This window comes from Anomaloglossus baeobatrachus, unplaced genomic scaffold (genome assembly GCF_048569485.1).
Source record: "Anomaloglossus baeobatrachus isolate aAnoBae1 unplaced genomic scaffold, aAnoBae1.hap1 Scaffold_503, whole genome shotgun sequence".
Classification (NCBI taxonomy): domain Eukaryota; kingdom Metazoa; phylum Chordata; class Amphibia; order Anura; family Aromobatidae; genus Anomaloglossus; species Anomaloglossus baeobatrachus.
Window position 1 is genome coordinate 79,750 of NW_027444386.1, and position 20,176 is coordinate 99,925.

Consider the following 20,176-nt stretch of genomic DNA (forward strand, 5'->3'; position numbering starts at 1 on the left):
AGGTGTCACCATAGAGGTCTATGGCTGGTGTCACCACAGAGGTCTATGGCAGGTGTCACCATACAGGTCTATGGCAGGTGTCATCACAGAGGTCTATGGCAGGTGTCACCACAGAGGTCTATGGCAGGTGTCACCACAGAGGTCTATGGCAGGTGTCACCACAGAGGTCTATGGCAGGTGTCATCACAGAGGTCTATGGCAGGTGTCACCATAGAGGTCTATGGCAGGTGTCACCACAGAGGTCTATGGTAGGTGTCACTATAGAGGTCTATGGCTAGTATCACCACAGAGGTCTATGGCAGGTGTCACCACAGAGGTCTATGGCAGGTGTCATCACAGAGGTCTATGGCAGGTGTCACCGTAGAGGTCTATGACAGGTGTCATAACAGAGGTTTATGGCAGGTGTCACCACAGGTCTATGACAGGTGTCACCATAGAGGTCTATGACAGGTGTCACCATAGAGGTCTTTGGCAGGTGTCATCACAGAGGTCTATGGCAGGTGTCACCACAGAGGTCTATGACAGGTGTCACCACAGAGATCTATGGCAGGTGTCACCACAGAGGTCTATGACAGGTGTCACCACAGAGGTCTATGACAGGTGTCACCACAGAGGTCTCTGACAGGTGTCACCACAGAGGTCTATGGCAGGTGTCACCACAGAGGTCTATGGCAGGTGTCACCACAGAGGTCTATGGCAGGTGTCACCACAGAGGTCTATGGCAGGTGTCACCACAGAGGTCTATGGCAGGTGTCACCATAGAGGTCTATGGCAGGTGTCATCACAGAAGTCTATGGCAGGTGTCACCACAGAGGTCTATGGCAGGTGTCATCACAGAGGTCTATGGCAGGTGTCACCACAGAGGTCTATGGCCGGTGTCACCACAGAGGTCTATGGCCGGTGTCATCACAGAGGTCTATGGCAGGTGTCACCACAGAGGTCTATGGCAGGTGTCACCACAGAGGTCTATGGCAGGTGTCACCACAGAGGTCTATGGCAGGTGTCACCACAGAGGTCTCTGACAGGTGTCACCACAGAGGTCTATGGCAGGTGTCACCACAGAGGTCTATGGCAGGTGTCACCACAGAGGTCTATGGCAGGTGTCATCACAGAGGTCTATGCAGGTGTCACCATAGAGGTCTATGGCCGGTGTCATTTTCATTTGATAAAGGTGTATGAGCACTTTTTTTTGGGCGTGAGCTGTAGACTTTATCACTACCTTTCGGGATCCATATGACTTTCAGATCTTGTTTTATTCAATTTATATAGATATAGATAGATATGGGGTTTTTTTTCATTTTGGTATGTAGTTATTCTTAGATTTTATTAGTTCTAAAATTTATACCAAATATGTTATTTTCTAAAAAAAAAAACCAAACCAAATAACATGGGAAACAGTGATTGAGAAGGAGTTGTCTGAGTGGTGAACAACCCCTTTAAGAGGCTAAATTGCCTTTCTTTGGTCTCTGCTCCATTGCGTGGACATCTGCCATCAATGTACAGCAAATATTGCAAATTCAGACCTGGGCAGAGTGGGTCCGGTAGTTTCCTCTTGGTGCTGCCCGAACCCAAGACCATTAGGCACTGGCCACATTTGCATGCTGCTGGCCCTGTGCACACGGCGTTCAGCAGCCTTAGGCTATGTGCGCACTATACCGTTTTTCCCGCGGATTTGCCCCGGAAATTTCTTGAGAAATGTCTGCAATCTTTGTGCAGACATTTCCCATGAAATTCAATGAGAAAAAAAAATAGTTGTGCGCACTGTGCGGATTTTTCTTAAGAAAATTTCTTGAGAAAATTTTCTCGAGAAACTTTCTTGAGAAAATGTGCATGTCCATTAATTTCCGCAGGTACCTGCGGTATTCCGGGGGTATTCCGCAGGTAGCAATGATGTGCGGTATACCCCCGGAATAGCCGCGATTTACCTGCGGTAATGCCCATCGCTGCCTGCGGTTTTGCAGGAAGCGATGTCATTATGCCAGGAAGAGGAGCAGAGTAAACACACGTCACACTCCCTGGACGCCGCACAGAAGCGCTTCCGTGCGACCTCCAGGTGCCCGTGCAGTGTGTGTCCTGCTCCGGCCTCGCGGCTGCCTGCACTGCAGTGTCAGTGTCTGCCCGCAGTGTCAGCAGCCTGTCACACGGCAGCGCAGGCAGACACTGACATCCTGCAGTGCTGGGAGCCGCGGGGATTACGATCGCTGCTGTCAGGAGGTGAGATCATTACCTGCTGTGACGATCTCCTGCCTCCTGACGTCACCGCGGTCACTGCTGTCTATGCCCGTCTCGCGAGCGGCCCGAGACTGTCACTAGTGGTGACGTCACGGGCTCTCGCGATAAGTCAGTGACAGCGCTGACGTCAGCAGTACAGGAGATGATCACAGAAGGTAATGATCTCATCTATGCTCCTGATGGCAGCGCTCGTCATCCCCTGCAGTGACCTGAGCTGACCTATTGATGTTAGCTCAGGTCACTGCATTGCTCTCCCAGCCAATGGGGAACATTCTGTTTTTCATTGACTGGGACAGCGACTATGGTATGGATCGCCGTGCCCCCCTCCCCCCCCTTATTGGATTACGCCGGACGTGGAATTGATTGTGCTCTTTTCAATAAATTGGTTAAAGAGGGAATGTTTTGGGGAGTGTTTTTTCAAATAAAACTTTTTTTGTTGTCTATTTTTTAATTATTACTGACTGGGTTGGTGATGTCGGGTATCTGATAGACGCCTGACCTCACCAACCCCAGGGCTTGATTTCAGGTGACATTACACATCTGGCATCAACCCCATATATTACCCCGTTTGCCAACGCACCAGGGCGCGGGATGAGCTGGGGCAAAGCGCCAGGATTGGCACGTCTAATGGATGCGCCACTTCTGGGGCGGCTGCGGCCTGCTATTTTTAGGCTGGGGAGTGTCCGATAACAGTGGACCTCCCTAGTCTGAGAATATCAGACCCCAGCTGTCCGCTTTACCTTGGCTGGTGATCCAATATGGGGGGGACCCCACGTTTTTTGTTTTAAATTATTTATATAATTTAAAATAACAGCGTGGGGTGCCCACTGTTTTGGATTATCAGCCAAGGTGAAGCTGCCAGCGGTGGTCTGCAGGCTGCAGCTGTCTGCTTTACCCTAGCTGGCTACAAAAAATGGGGGGACCTCACGTCATTTTTTTTTAATTATTTATTTTTCTTCGGCGCTCCATTGGGAGACCCAGACGATCGGGTGTATAGCTACTGCCTCCGGAGGCCACACAAAGTATTACACTAAAAAGTGTAAGGCCCCTCCCCTTCTGCATATACACCCCCCGTGGATCACGGGCTGCTTCAGTTTTATGCTTTGTGCGAAGGAGGTCAGACATCCACGCATAGCTCCACTGTTTTTAGTCAGCAGCAGCTGCTGACTATGTCGGTTGGAAGAAAAGAGGGCCCATACTAGGGCCCCCAGCATGCTCCCTTCTCACCCCACTTTTGTCGGGTGTTTGTTAAGGTTGAGGTACCCATTGCGGGTACGGAGGCTGGAGCCCACATGCTGTTTTCCTTCCCCATCCCCCCTCAGGGCTCTGGGTGAAGTGGGATCTTACCGGTCTCCAGGCACTGAGACCGGGCTCCATCCACAGACCCGGAGATCCTGCTGGATATGGAGCTGGGTATCGTCAGGGCAGGGCCCTGCTACATTAAGGTACTCTGTGTCCCCGTACACATCGCGCACACACACACCAGCATTGCTGGGAGTGCTAGTGCGCCGGGGACAACAGCGCGGAGCGCTTGTGCTATTATTCACTGCAGCTTAGCTGAGTGAATTTATGTGTTAGAAACTGCCGCGCCGGCCGCTGCGGGGTGTTTTACACTGTGGCGCGGCTGGGACTTGTGGTGCGCCGGGGACTTCCGCGCTGGCCGTGCACATAGGACGGCCGCGCTTATTACTCGAGTCCCCGACTTTGCGGCCTAGTTTTCACTTCGTTCCCGCCCCCAGCCCTGCCAGTCAGGGGAGGGGCGGGACGCTGTACAGACAGTCAGCGCCGAGAGCTGGAGTCTGCTTTGCATTCTCCAGCCCCCTTCACTGGACACAGTGGGACGCCAGTTTCCCGCTCTTGTCTGGGGCACGCCCACGGCCCGCCCCTCTTCACAAGACGCCGGCAGCCATTCCTGCACGCAGTCTGGGCTGGAGAAGGGAGACAAGCTCTGGGCAACCAGTCACAGGATTCGGGCGACCACACACCCGCCTTTGGGCGGGCGGTAAGCAGCACCTGAAGTGCTGACCCCACTAATGCCATTTGTACTTTATGCCTAGATGGCTAGACTACAGCAGCAAAAAGCAAGGGTGCCAAGGCACAGGCTTTCTATGCTGCTTGTACTGCATGTGCTGAAGTGTTCATTTGTACTTTCTGCTTGTATGCTATACATTGCACTGTACGGTCGCTATTCTTGGCTATATGCTTCTAGATGGCTAGACAACAGCAGCAAAAAAGAAAGGGTGCCAAGGCACAGGCTTTCTATGCTGCTTGTACTGCACGTGATACTGTTCCACACGGCAGGTTCCACTGTCCCCATTGTGTGCAATGCTCCCCTGTAGCACTTGGTCAGCCGGGGTCTCTGCTAGAGGTGGCTAAAGGAACCACCTGTGAACCCTGTCCAGGGACAGGGACGGAGTTGCAGTTTCGGCTGATAGGTCTGTGACTGTGACTAACATCTTAGAGACTTTGCAGTCCAGACGGACCATGGGCAATGTTGATACGCCCTCATTTGGAACAAATCAGTGCTCCGGGGGGGTCCCATGCATCCCAGGGCGCAGGCTCTGACACGGACGACAGTCCCAGACAGCCTAAGCGAGCTCGCTGGGAGCGGCACTCGGCTTCATCACTGGTTAGGGTCCCAGCGGGACTCTCTGTATGATGAGGCAGACGTAGCTGATCAGGACTCTGATCCTGAGACCGCTCTCAATCCGGATACTCCGGATGGTGACGCCATAGTGAATGATCTTCTAGCGTCCATCAAGGGAATGTTGGATATTTCTCCCTCAGCTCCTCCGGTGGAGGAGTCAGCTTCACAGCAGGAGAAATCCCTTTTCAGTATCTCAAGCGTATATTGAGTACTTTTCTGGCCACGCTGACTTCAGAGAAGCAATCCGGAAACACCACACTTATCCAGATAAGCGTTCTCCAATCGTATTAAGGATACACGTTATCCTTTTTTCTCCCTGACGTGGTCAAGCGCTGGACCCAGTGTCCAAAGGTGGATCCCCCAATCTCCAGGCTTGCGGCTAGATCCATAGTTGCAGTGGAAGATGGGACTTCACTTAAAGATGCCATTGACAGACAGATGGTCCTCTGGTTGAATTCTGTCTATGAAGCTATCGGCGTGTCGGTTGCTCCGGCATTCGCAGCCGTATGGGCATTCCAAGCTATTTCAGCTGGTCTTGCACACGTGGACACTGTCACATGTACATCTGTGCCGCAGATGGCGTCCTTAACCTCGCAATGTCTGCATTGCGACTTACGCTATTAATGCTGTCCTGCACTCTACGAGCCGTACGTCAGTGGCGTCCGCCAACTCCGTGGTTTTACGCAGAGCCTTGTGGTTGAGGGAATGGAAAGCAGATTCTGCTTCCAAAAAAGTGCTTAACCAGTTTGCCGTTATCTGGTGACAGACTGTTTGGTGAGCGATTGGATGAAATCATTAAACAGTCCAAGGGTAAGGACTCTTCCTTACACCAGCCCAGATCAAACAACACCCAACAGAGGAAGGGACAGTCGAGGTTTCGGTCCTTCCCAGGCTCGGGCAGGTCCCAATTGTCCTCGTCCAAAAGGACTCAAAAAGCTCAGAGAGGCGCAGATTCCTGGCAGGCTCAATCACGCCCAAGGAAGGCAGCCGGAGGAACCGCTACCAAGGCGGTTTCCTCATGACGTTCAGCTCTCTCTCTCCGCATCCGCGGTCGGTGGCAGACTCTCCCGCTTTGGCGACATTTAGCTGCCACAGGTCAAAGACCGGTGGGTGAGAGACATTTTGTCTCACGTGTACAGGATAGAGTTCTGTTCTTGTCCTCCGACTAGATCTTCAGAACTTCCTCACCTCCCGACCGAGCCGATGCTCTTCTGCAGGCAGAAGGAGTGGTAATCCCTGTTCCTCCTCAGGAACAAGATACGGTTTTTACTCCAATCTGGTTGTGGTACCAAAAAACGACGGCTCTTCCGTTCCGTTTTGGACCTAAACCTGCTCAACAAGCACGTGAAAACCAGGCGGTTCCGGATGGAATCCCTCCGCTCCGTCATTGCCTCCATATCTCAAGGAGATTTCCTAGCGTCAATAGACATCAGGATGCTTATCTCCACGTGCCGATTGCTCCAGAGCACCGGTGTTGGCTACGATTCGTTATTGAAGACGAGCATCTTCAGTTCGTAGCCCTGCCCTTCGGTCTGGCGACAGCCCCACGGCTTTTCACAAGTTCATGGCAGCAGTGGGAGTAGTCCTGCACTCTCAGGGTCACTCTGTAATCCCTTACTTGGACGATCTACTTGTCAAGGCACCCTCTCAAGAGGCATGCCAACACAGCCTGAACGTGGCGCTGGAGACTCTCCAGAGTTTCGGGTGGATCATAAACTTTTCAAAGTTAAATCTGACACCGTCCCAAGCGCTGACATATCTTGGCATGGAGCTTCACACTCTCTCAGCGATAGTGCAGCTCCCGCTGAACATACAGCGTTCACTACAGACGGGGGTACAGTCTCTCCTTCAAGGCCAGTCACACCCCTTAAGACGCCTCATGCAGAGGCAGTCCTTTTCGCGCAGTTTCATCTGCGTCCACTTCTATAGGACATTCTTCGCCAATGGGATGGGAAGTCAACGTCCCTAGACAGGAACGTACCCCTTTCTCAGACGGGCAAGGACTCTCTTCAGAGGAGTCCACCCTTCAGATCAATGTTCTGGAAATCTGGGCAGGGTATCTTGCCCTATTAGCCTTCCAGCAGTGGCTGGAAGGAAAGCAGATCCGAATTCAGTCAGACAACTTCGCAGCGGTGGCATACATCAACCACCAAGGCGGAACACGCAGTCGGCAAGCCTCCCAGGAAGTCCGGCGGACTCTGATGTGGGTGGAAGACAGAGCATACACCATATCCGCAGTTCACATCCCGGGCGTAGAAAACTGGGAAGCAGACTTCCTCAGTCGCCAGGGCATGGACGCAGGGGAATGGTCTCTGCACCCGGACGGGTCTCAAGAAATCTGTAGCCGCTGGGGGAGGCCGGACGTCGACCTAATGGCGTCTCGGCACAATAACAAGGGCCCGATTTTCATGGCGCGGTCTCACGATCAAAGAGCTCTGGCGGCAGGCGCCTTAGTTCAGGATTGGTCGCAGTTCCAGCTACCCTATGTGTTTCCCCCTCTGACACTGTTGCCCAGAGGGCTACGCAAGATCAGCTCCGATTGCCGCCGCGCCATCCTCGTCGCCCCAGACTGGCCGAGGAGGTCGTGGTACCTGCATCTGTGGCATCTCACGGTCGGCCAACCGTGGGCACTACCAGACCGGCCAGACTTACTGTCCCAAGGGCCGTTTTTTCCATCTGAATTCTACAGCCCTGAACCTGACTGGTGGCCATTGAGTCCTGGATCCTAGCGTCTTCAGGATTATCTCAAGACGTCTTGTCACCATGAGACGGGCTAGGAAGCCGACGTCTGCCGAGATCCACCACAAGACGTGGAAGATATTCTTATCTTAGTGCTCTGCTCAGGGAGTGTCTCCCTGGACATTTGCATTGCCTACTTTTCCTTCCTTCCTGCACTCTGGTTTGGGAAAAGGTTTGTCGCTCGGCTCCCTTAACGGACGAGTCCCAGCGCTGTCTGTATTCTTTCAGAAGCGCATAGGGCGACTTCCACAGGTACGCACGTTCCTGCAGGGGGTTTGTCACATTGTCCCTCCGTACAAGAGGCCGTTAGACCCATGGGATCTGAACAGGGTACTAATTGCTCTCCAGGAGCCGCCCTTTGAGCCTCTGAGGGATGTTTCACTTTCTCGACTTTCACAGAAAGTGGCCTTTTCTTCGGCGCTCCATTGGGAGACCCAGACGATTGGGTGTATAGCTACTGCCTCCGGAGGCCACACAAAGCATTACACTAAAAAGTGTAAGGCCCCTCCCCTTCTGGCTATACACCCCCAGTGGGATCACTGGCTCACCAGTTTTCTGCTTTGTGCGAAGGAGGTCAGACATCCACGCATAGCTCCACTGTTTAGTCAGCAGTAGCTGCTGACTATATCGGATGGAAGAAAAGAGGGCCCATATAGGGCCCCCAGCATGCTCCCTTCTCACCCCGCTTGTGGTTTGTAAGGTTGAGGTACCTATTGCTGGTACGGCGGCTGGAGCCCACATGCTGTTTTCCTTCCCCATCCCCCTGAGGGGCTCTGAGGAAGTGGGATCTTACCGGCCCCAAAGCCCTGAGGCCGGGCTCCATCCACAGACCCATTGAACCTGCTGGATACGGAGCTGGGTACCGTTCAGGGATATGACCCTGCACCATTCAGGTACTCTGTGTCCCCGTACACACAGGCACAGCACACTCCAGACTTGCTGGGTGTGCTAGTGCGCCGGGGACAGTAAAGGGTTACAGTCACTGCAGCCTAGCTGAGTGACTTTATGTATGGGGAACTACCGCGCCGGACGCTCCGGGAGCGGCGGCGCGGCTGGGACTTGTAGTGCGCCGGGGACTTAGCGCCGACCGCGCTTTTACGGCGGCGGCGCTTATAAATCCAGTCCTCGGCTTTTGCGGCCTAGCTCCGCTTCGTTCCCGCCCCCACCCTGTCAATCAGGGTAGGGGAGAGACGCTGTACAATCAGCAGCACCGAGGGCTGGAGCCTTATTTACATGCTCCAGCCCTCTCACTGGACACTGTGGGACGCCGGTTTCCCGCTCTGACTTGGGGGCACGCCCACGGCCCGCCCCTACTCACACGAGCTGGAGAAGGACGCCGGCAGCCATTCCTGCAGTCCGAGCTGAGAGATCGGACTCTGGGCAACCAGGCACAGGACTAGGGCGACCACACACTCGCTTATAGGCGGGCGGTAAGCGGCACCTGAAGTGCTGACCCCACTAAATACCGCAGTTGTCCATTTGTATTTTTATGCTTACACTGCATAGGTCGCTATTTTTGGCTATATGCCCTCTTAGATGGCGACACATCAGCAGCAGGAAAGCAGGGGTGCTAAGGCACAGGCTTTCTATACTGCTTGTATTGCATGTACTGAAGTGTTCATGTGTATTTATGCTTGTATGCTATACACTGCACTGTACGGTCGCTAGTCTGGGCTATTTTCGCCTAGAATGACTAGACTACAGCAGCAGAAAAGCAAGGGTGCTGAGGCACAGGTTTTTTCTATGCTGCTTGTATTGCAGGGGTTGCAGTGTTCATTTGTACTTATGCTTGTATGCTATACATTGCACTGTATGGTCGATATTCTGGGCTATATTCCCCTAGATGGCTAGTCTACAGCAGCAGAAAAGCAGGGGTGCCAAGGCACAGGCTTTCTATGCTGCTTGTATTGCATGTGCTGCAGTGTTCATTGTACTTTATGCTTGTATGCTATACATTGCATTGTACGGTCGCCATTCTTGGCTCTATATCCTAGATGGCTAGTCGGCAGCAGCATATAAGCAACACAGGCTTTCGATGCTGTTTTTACTGCATGTGATACTGTTCCACGGCACTGAACCCCATTGTGTGCAATGCTCCCCTGGAGCACTTGGTCAGCCGGGGTCTCTACTAGACGTGGCCAAAGGAACCACCTGTCAACCCTGTCCAAGGACAGGGATGGAGTTGCAATGGGATAGAGACTTGCAGTCCGGACAGGCCATGGGCAATCTGGATCATTGCTCCCTGGCCACCCTCATTGGGAATAAAATCGGTGCTCCGGGGGGGGGTCCCAGGAGGCTCTCTGTATGATGAGGCAGACGTAGCTCATCAGGACTTTGATCCTGACAACGCTCTCAATCCGGATACACCGGATGGTGACGCCATAAGGAATGATCCTATAGCGTCCATCAATGGAATGTTGGATATTTCTCCCTCAGCTCCCCCAGCGGAGGAGTCAGCTTCACAGCAGGAGAAGTCCCATTTCAGTAGCTCAAACGTATATTGAGTATTTTTCTGGCCACGCTGACTTCAGAGAAGCAGTCCAGGAACACCACGCTTACCAGATAAGCGTTTTCTCCAAACGTATTAAGGATACACGTTATCCTTTTCCCCCTGACGTGGTCAAGCGCGGGACCCAGGGTCCAAAGGTGGATTCTCCAATCTCCAGGCTTGCGGCTAGAGCCATAGTTGCAGTGGAGATGGGACTTCACTTAAAGATGCCAGACAGATGGACTCTGGTTGAAATCTGTCTATGAGGCTATCGGCGTGTCGGTTGCTCCGGCATTTACAGCCGTATGGGCACCCTAATCTTTTCAGCTGTTCTTGCACAGCTGGTCTTGAGCATATGTCCATTTGTGCCGCAGGGGCGTCCGTAACCTCGCAATGTCTGCATTGCGATTTACCCTATTAATGCTGTCCTGGAAGGACAGTCGAGGTTTCGGTCCTTCCCAAGCTCGGGCAGGTCCCAATTGTCCTCGTCCAAAAGGGCTGAAAAGCCTCAGAGGGGCTCAGCTTCCGGGGGCTCAATCACGCCCAAGGAAGGCAGCCGGAGGAACCGCTACCAAGGCGGTCTCCTCATGACTCTCAGCTCTCTCATCTCTCCGCATCCGCGGTTGATGGCAGACTCGCTCGCCTTTGGCGACATTTAGCTGCCACAGGTCACAGACCGGTGGGTGAGGGACATTGTGCCCACGTGCACAGGACAGAGTTCTGTTCTCGTCCCCCGACTCGATTCTTCAGAACGTCCCCACCTCCCCACCGAGCCGATGCTCTTCTGCAGGCAGAAGGAGTGGTAATCCCTGTTCCTCTTCAGGAACAAGACACGGTTTTCCTCCAATCTGGTTGTGGTGCCAAAAAAGGATGGCTCTTTCCGTTCCGTTCTGGACCTAAAACTGCTCAACAAGCACGTGGAGGCCAGGCGGTTCCGGATGAAACCCTCCGCTCCGTCATTGCCTCAATGTCTCAAGGATATTTCCTAGCATCAATAGACATCAAAGATGCTTATCTCCACGTGCCGATTGCTACAGAGCACCAATGTTTTCTACGTTTCGTGATGGGAGACGACCATCTTCAGTTCGTAGCTCTGCCATTCGGTCTGGCGACAGCCCCACGGGTGTTCACCAAGGTCATGGCGGCAGTGGTAGCAGTCTTGCACTCACAGGGACACTCTGTGATCCCTTACTTGGACGATCTACTTGTCAAGGCACCCTCTCAAGAGGCATGCCAACTCAGCCTGAATGTTGCGCTGGAGACTCTCCAGACGTTCGGGTGGATCATCAACTTCTCAACGTCAAACCTGTCACCGACCCAATCACTAACGTATCTTGGCATGGAGTTTCATACCCTCTCAGCGCTAGTGAAGCTTCCGCTGGACAAGCAGCGGTCACTACAGACTGGGGTGCAGACTCTCCGTCAAGGTCAGTCGCACTCCTTAAGACGCCTCATGCACTTCCTCGGGAAGATGGTGGCGGCAATGGAGGCGGTTCCGTTTGCGCAGTTTCATCTGCGTCCTCTTTATTGGGACATTCTCCGCCAATGGGACGGGAAGTCTACATCCCTGAACAGGAAAGTATCCCTTTCACAGACGGCCAAGGACTCTCTGCAATGGTGGCTTCTTCCCACCTCATTATCACAGGGAAGATCCTTCCTACCACCGTCTTGGGCGGTAGTCACGACAGACGCGAGTCTGTCAGGGTGGGGAGCAGTTTTTCTCCACCACAGGGCTCAGGGTACGTGGACTCAGCAGGAGTCCACCCTTCAGATCCATGTTCTGGAAATCAGAGCAGTGTATCTTGCCCTACTAGCCTTCCAGCAGTGGCTGGAAGGAAAGCAGATCCGAATTCAGTCGGACAACTCCACAGCGGTGGCATACATCAATCACCAAGGAGGGACACGCAGTCGGCAAGCCTTCCAGGAAGTCCGGCGGATTCTGATGTGGGTGGAAGCCACGGCCTCCACCGTATCCGCAGTTCACATCCCCGGCGTAGAAAACTGGGAAGCAGACTTCCTCAGCCGCCAGGGCATGGACGCAGGGGGATGGTCCCTTCACCCGGACGTGTTTCAGGAAATCTGTAGCCGCTGGGGAAGGCCGGACGTCGACCTAATGGCGTCCAGGCACAACAACAAGGTCCCAACCTTCATAGCACGGTCTCGCGATCACAGAGCTCTGGCGGCAGACGCCTTAGTGCAAGATTGGTCGCAGTTCCGGCTCCCTTATGTGTTTCCACCTCTGGCACTCTTGCCCAGAGTGCTACGCAAGATCAGATCCGACTGCAGCCGCGTCATACTCGTCGCCCCAGACTGGCCAAGGAGGGCGTGGTATCCGGATCTGTGGCATCTCACGGTCGGCCAACCGTGGGCACTACCAGACCGACCAGACTTACTGTCCCAAGGGCCGTTTTTTCCATCGGAATTCTGCGGCCCTGAACCTGACTGTGTGGCCATTGAGTCCTGGATCCTAGGGTCTTCAGGATTATCCCAAGGGGTCGTTGCCACCATGAGACGGGCTAGGAAGCCCACGTCCGCTAAGATCTACCACAGAACGTGGAGGATATTCTTATCCTGGTGCTCTGCTCAGGGAGTGTCTCCCTGGCCTTTTGCATTGCCTACCTTTCTTTCTTTCCTGCAATCTGGGTTAGAAAAAGGTTTGTCGCTCGGCTCCCTTAAAGGGCAAGTCTCGGCGCTATCCGTCTTTTTTCAAAAGCGTCTAGCACGACTTCCTAAGGTGCGCACGTTCCTGCAGGGGGTTTGTCATATTGTACCCCCGTACAAGCGGCCGTTAGATCCATGGGATCTGAACAGGGTACTAGTTGCCCTCCAGAAGCCGCCCTTCGAGCCTCTGAGGGAGGTTTCACTTTCTAGACTATCACAGAAAGTGGCTTTTCTGGTAGCGATCACATCTCTTCGGAGAGTGTCTGAGCTAGCAGCGCTGTCATCCAAGGCTCCTTTCCTGGTCTTCCACCAGGACAAGGTAGTGCTGCGCCCCATTCAGGAGTTTCTCCCGAAGGTGGTATCCTCTTTTCATCTTAATCAGGATATCTCTTTGCCTTCTTTTTGTCCTCATGCAGTTCATCGGTATGAGAAGGATTTACATTTGTTAGATCTGGTGAGAGCACTCAGAATCTACATTTCCCGCACGGCGCCCCTGCGCCGCTCCGATGCACTCTTTGTCCTTGTCGCTGGTAAGCGCAAAGGGTCGCAGGCTTCCAAAGCCACCCTGGCTCGATGGATCAAAGAACCAATTCTTGAAGCCTACCGTTCTGCTGGGCTTCCGGTTCCATCAGGGCTGAAGGCCCATTCTACCAGAGCCGTGGGTGCGTCCTGGGCATTGCGACACCAGGCTACGGCTCAACAGGTGTGCCAGGCAGCTACCTGGTCGAGTCTGCACACTTTCACCAAACATTATCAGGTGCATACCTATGCTTCGGTGGACGCCAGCCTAGGTAGAAGAGTCCTGCAGGCGGCAGTTGCCTCCCCGTAGGGGAGGGCTGTCTTCGCAGCTCTAACATAAGGTATTTCTTTACCCACCCAGGGACAGCTTTTGGACGTCCCAATCGTCTGGGTCTCCCAATGGAGCGCCGAAGAAGAAGGGAATTTTGTTACTTACCGTAAATTCCTTTTCTTCTAGCTCCTATTGGGAGACCCAGCACCCGCCCTGTTGTCCTTCGGGATTTTTGGGTTTTTTCGGGTACACATGTTGTTCATGTTGAACGGTTTTTCAGTTCTCCGATGTTACTCGGAGTGAATTTGTTTAACCAAGTTATTGGCTTTCCTCCTTCTTGCTTTTGCACTAAAACTGGTGAGCCAGTGATCCCACTGGGGGTGTATAGCCAGAAGGGGAGGGGCCTTACACTTTTTAGTGTAATGCTTTGTGTGGCCTCCGGAGGCAGTAGCTATACACCCAATCGTCTGGGTCTCCCAATAGGAGCTAGAAGAAAAGGAATTTACGGTAAGTAACAAAATTCCCTTCTTTGGTAGCGGTCACGTCTCTTCAGAGAGTGTCCGAGCTCGCAGCGCGGTCATCCAAAGCTCCCTTCTTGGTGTTTCACCAAGACAAGGTAGTGCTGCGCCTGATTCCGGGGTTTCTCCCTAAGGTGGTATCCCCCTTTTCATCTCAGTCAGGATATCTCCTTACCTTCCTTTTGTCCTCATCCAGTTCATCGATATGAATTGGATTTGTATTTGTTGGATCTGATGAGAGCGCTCAGAATCTACATTTCCCGCACGGCGCCCCTGCGCCGCTCGGATGCACCCTTTGTACTTGTCGCTGGTCAGCGCAAAGGGTCGCAGGCTTCCAAATCCACCCTGGCTCGATGGATCAAGGAACCAATTCTTGAAGCCTACCGTTCTGCTGGGCTTCCGGTTCCATCAGGGCTGAAGGCCCATTCTACCAGAGCCGTGGGTGCGTCCTGGACATTACGGCACCAGGCTACGGCTCAGCACGTGTGCCAGGCGGCTACCTGGGCGAGTCTGCACACCTTCACCAAGCGTTATCAGGTGCATGCCTACGCTTAGGCGGATGCCAGCCTAAGTAGAAGAGTCCTGCAGGCGGCGGTTGCCTCCATGTAGGGAAGGGCTGTTTTTACAGTCCAAACTTGAGGTATTAATTTACCCACCCAGGGACTGCTTTTGGACGTCCCAATCGTCTGGGTCTCCCAATGGAGCGCCGAAGAAGAAGGGAATTTTGTTACTTACCGTAAATTCCTTTTCTTCTAGCTCCAATTGGGAGACCCAGCACCCGCCCCTGTTCCTTCGGGATTTTTGGTTTGTTCGGGTACACATGTTGTTCATGTTGAATGGTTTCAGTTCTCCGATGTTCCTTCGGATTGAATTGTTTAACCAGTTATTGGCTTTCCTCCTTCTTGCTTTTGCACTAAAACTGAAGCAGCCCGTGATCCACGGGGGGTGTATATGCAGAAGGGGAGGGGCCTTACACTTTTTAGTGTAATACTTTGTGTGGCCTCCGGAGGCAGTAGCTATACACCCGATCGTCTGGGTCTCCCAATTGGAGCTAGAAGAAAAGGAATTTACGGTAAGTAACAAAATTCCCTTCATTTTATGGCTAAATACAAGGCTAAGCACCCTTTAGGCTACTTTCACACATCCGGCTTGAGCTCTGCGGCTCAATCCGGCTGTGCAAGCTATGCAACGGATGCGGTGAAAACACTGCATCCTTTGCATACGTTTTTCCTGTGCGGCCAGTCCGGTTTTTGCCGCTTGCGGCATGCTACTGAGCATGCGCAGTGGCAAAAACCGCATGCGGCGGCCGGATGCGGTTATTGCCGCATCGCGCTGCATCCGGCCGCCATAGGCATGCATTGAAAAATGCGCCGCATCGGCCGAATGCGGCGCGATGCGTTTCTTTTTTGCCGCACGAAAAAACGTGCCAGGCAACGTTCCATCCGGCCGCCGCATCGGCTACATCTGCCGCATGCGGCAAAAACCGGACGGAACGCAAGGCCATGCGGCACTAATTAAAGTCTATGCAGGAAAATCGCAACCGGCAGCAAAAAAAATCGGTTGCGATTTTCATGCAAAGTGCCGGATTGTGCCGCATAGCAAAAACCGGAGGTGTGAAAGTAGCCTAAGTGCCACATGAAAGTCACTAAAGGGTGCAAGCTTAGAAAATGCAGGGAGGTGGAACATTATATAGGTTTTTCTCATCTATCTATCTATCTATCTATCTATCTATCCCTCTATCTATCTATCTATCTATCTATCTATCCCTCTATCTATCCCTCTATCTATCTATCTATCCCTCTATCTATCCCTCTATCTATCTATCTATCTATCTATCTATCCCTCTATCTATCTATCTATCTATCTATCTATCCCTCTATCTATCTATCCCTCTATCTATCTATCTATCTATCTATCCCTCTATCTATCTATCTATCCCTCTATCTATCTATCCCTCTATCTATCTATCTATCTATCTATCTATCTATCTATCCATCTATCTATCTATCTATCTATCTATCCATCTATCCCTCTATCTATCTATCTATCCCTCTATCTATCTATCCCTCTATCTATCTATCTATCTATCCATCCATCTATCTATCTATCCATCTATCCCTCTATCTATCTATCTATCCCTCTATCTATCTATCCCTCTATCTATCTATCTATCTATCTATCTATCTATCTATCTATCTATCCATCTATCCCTCTATCTATCTATCCCTCTATCTATCCCTCTATCTATCTATCTATCCCTCTATCTATCTATCCCTCTATCTATCTATCTATCTATCTATCTATCTATCTATCTATCTATCTATCCCTCTATCTATCTATCTATCTATCTATCTATCTATCCCTCTATCTATCTATCTATCCCTCTATCTATCTATCTATCTATCTATCTATCTATCTATCCCTCTATCTATCTATCTATTCCTCTATCTATCTATCCCTCTATCTATCTATCTATTCATCTATCCATCTTTCCCTCTATCCATTATCTGTCTATCGATTATCTTTATTATTTATTGCAGGGACAAACCTGTGGTAAATCCGCGGCAAATCCGCGGCAAAAACGCATGCGGATTTGGTGCGGATTTTTTCCGCAGGTCCGGAAATCTTTCACTGGCAGAAGTTTCTCAAGAAATTTTCTTGAGAAACTTCACATTTCTAGTGCGCACATAGCCTTAAAGACATATTGGTTTTCCAAATTTCAAAGAACATCGACATTGACTACAGGAATCTGTTTTTCTCGCAGCGTGAGTGCATTTCTATCCACGTGGGCCAGGCCGGAGTTCAGATTGGCAATGCATGCTGGGAGCTCTACTGCCTGGAACATGGGATTCAGCCCGATGGACAGATGCCCAGCGATAAAACCATCGGTGGAGGAGACGACTCGTTCAACACATTCTTCAGTGAGACAGGAGCCGGAAAACATTCCCCCAGGGCGGTGTTTGTGGATCTGGAGCCCACGGTGGTTGGTAAGTAGTACTTTTTGGCTGCGACGCCAGCATCTGACATTTTCACAGGTAAAATTAACAGACAAGGATACGTCCTGGTGACATTCAGCATCTGAATTTCTGCTGCAGATTTTTACCACTGAATTGAGCCCTTTAATTGTAGATTTTGGGAAAAGCCTCACATACGTGAATTTGCGCTAACAATTTCTGTTTGATTGTAGAGATCAGTAGTGTGTGATTGTCAGAAAGAGCCAGATATATAAGTAAAGCAGAAGTTATGGCGGGATATAGATTAGCTCGGATCTGATCACTGCCTTCAGATCACGTCGCGTATCTCCCAGAATAACGGGTTGTTACTTATCACATACGTTCCTGTACAGATGAGGTGCGCACCGGCACATACCGCCAACTGTTCCACCCCGAACAGCTCATCACAGGAAAGGAAGATGCTGCCAACAACTACGCTCGGGGACATTACACCATCGGAAAGGAGATAGTCGATTTGGTCCTAGATCGTATACGCAAGTTGGTGAGTGGCAAAAGCAACTGTCTGCGCTGCCGAGTCCTCATTTACATATTTAGTGTTAATTTGCGGAAGTGATGAGTGAACTGTTCAGTGCTCGTAATGAGCATTTTGATGCTTGGTACTCGATTACTGGGTATAACGGAAGTCAATGGGGAACTCGAGCATTTTTATGGAAAATCTTGCTGAAAAATGCAGGTCCCCCATTGACTTCCAAGCATCAAAATGCTTGTCCCGAGCACCGAACAGTTTTGTCTTCACTAATTTGCACCTTATACAATTAGTATTAGAACTGTCACACATCAGATTCGCGGTCAGCAAATGGCCCGGCCAGGGGTCTCCAGACCCGACCTCAACAGCCTTATATACAGTGTGTCCAGCCATATCCTGTATACACCGCACCTATATACAGTGTGTCCAACCATATCCTGTATACACCACACCTATATACAGTGTGTCCACCCATATCCTGTATACACCGCACCTATATACAGTGTGTCCACCCATATCCTGTATACACCGCACCTATATACAGTGTGTCCACCCATATCCTGTATACACCGCACCTATATACAGTGTGTCCACCCATCTCCTGTATACACCGCACCTATATACAGTGTGTCCACCCATCTCCTGTATACACCGCACCTATATACAGTGTGTCCACCCATATCCTGTATACACCGCACCTATATACAGTGTGTCCACCCATCTCCTGTATACACCGCACCTATATACAGTGTGTCCACCCATATCCTGTATACACCGCACCTATATACAGTGTGTCCAACCATATCCTGTATACACCGCACCTATATACAGTGTGTCCACCCATATCCTGTATACACCTCACCTATATACAGTGTGTCCACCCATATCCTGTATACACCGCACCTATATACAGTGTGTCCACCCATATCCTGTATACACCTCACCTATATACAGTGTGTCCACCCATATCCTGTATACACCGCACCTATATACAGTGTGTCCACCCATATCCTTTATACACCTCACCTATATACAGTGTGTCCACCCATATCCTGTCCACTGCCATTAACTTGAGAACGGCGGCAGCTATAGGCATAGAAGTGGTGTCTAGGTATAGTAAAGTAGCCATGCGCTACGCAATGACACCACCTATAGCGCCACCTGGTGGAAAACAACGGAGTTAGCATTTTTATCTCTAAAACGGAACGAGATAGAGAAAAAAAGTGAGTTACAAAGTTGTAGGGCATCATCAATTCAATAGGAATCCACACCTTGCATACAGAAATGCTATGATTAGAAGGTGTAAACCTCACAAGGCTGCGGACGTGAAGCGATACCTCATGGAGACCTTCCTACAAGTCATTGGGTATGGTGGCTGTGTGGAGTGGCCTCCGCTCACCTGTCCCCATTGGACTTCTTTCTGTGAGGTCACATCAAACAGCAGGTGTATGCGACCCCTCCCCCAACATTGCAGGACCTACGACGACGTATCACAGATGCTTGTGCAAACGTGTCACCTGCCATATTGCACAGCGTGCAGCAAGATACAGTATGCTGTGCAGAGGCCAGATGTGCATTGCAGCCAGATACAGTATGCTGTGCAGAGGCCAGATGTGCATTGCAGCAAGATACAGTATGCTGTGCAGAGGCCAGATGTGCATTGTAGCTGACGGGGGCCACTAATGAGCGCCATATGCGTGACCAGCATTCAATGTTTTGGGGGGTCATGGGTTTCATATCATAGCATTTCTGTATGCAAGGTGTGGATTCGTATTGAATTGATGATGCCCTACAACTTTGTAATTCACTTTTTCTTCGGCGCTCCATTGGGAGACCCAGACGATTGGGTGTATAGCTACTGCCTCCGGAGGCCACACAAAGCATTACACTAAAAAGTGTAAGGCCCCTCCCCTTCTGGCTATACACCCCCCGTGGGATCACGGGCTGATCAGTTTTCAAGCTTTGTGCGAAGGAGGTCAGACATCCACGCATAGCTCCACTGTTTTTAGTCAGCAGCAGCTGCTGACTATGTCGGTTGGAAGAAAAGTGGGCCCATATGGGGCCCCCAGCATGCTCCCTTCTCACCCCACTTTTGTCGGGTGTTTGTTAAGGTTGAGGTACCCATTGCGGGTACGGAGGCTGGAGCCCACATGCTGTTTTCCTTCCCCATCCCCCCTCAGGGCTCTGGGCGAAGTGGGATCTTACAGGTCTCCAGGCACTGAGACCGGGCTCCATCCACAGACCCGGAGATCCTGCTGGATATGGAGCTGAGTATCGTCAGGGACAGGCCCTGCTACATTAAGGTACTCTGTGTCCCCGTACACATCGCGCACACACACACCAGCATTGCTGGGAGTGTTAGTGCGCCGGGGGTCACAGCGCGGTGCGCTCGTGCTATTATTCACTACAGCTTTGCTGAGTGACTTTATGTATTGGGAACTGCCGCGCCGGCCGCTGCTGGGTGTTTTTTACATTGTGGCGCGGCTGGGACTTGTGGTGCGCCGGGGACTTCCGCGCTGGCCGTGCACATGGACGGCCGCGCTTATTACTCGAGTCCCCGGCTTTGCGGCCTAGTTTTCGTTTCGTTCCCGCCTCCAGCCCTGCCAGTCAGGGGAGAGGCG

The 20,176-nt window shown here is 51.6% G+C and overlaps 1 protein-coding gene across 1 annotated transcript in view; it reads left to right on the forward strand.

Annotated features, from left to right (window-relative positions):
• Positions 1-20,176, forward strand: part of LOC142282265 (tubulin alpha-3 chain-like) — a 67,037-nt gene that overhangs the window by 2,380 nt on the left and 44,481 nt on the right. The window contains exons 2-3 of the mRNA XM_075332958.1: positions 16,840-17,062; positions 17,422-17,570. Coding sequence (XP_075189073.1) covers positions 16,840-17,062; positions 17,422-17,570 — 372 coding nt within the window. The remainder of the gene's footprint in view (positions 1-16,839; positions 17,063-17,421; positions 17,571-20,176) is intronic.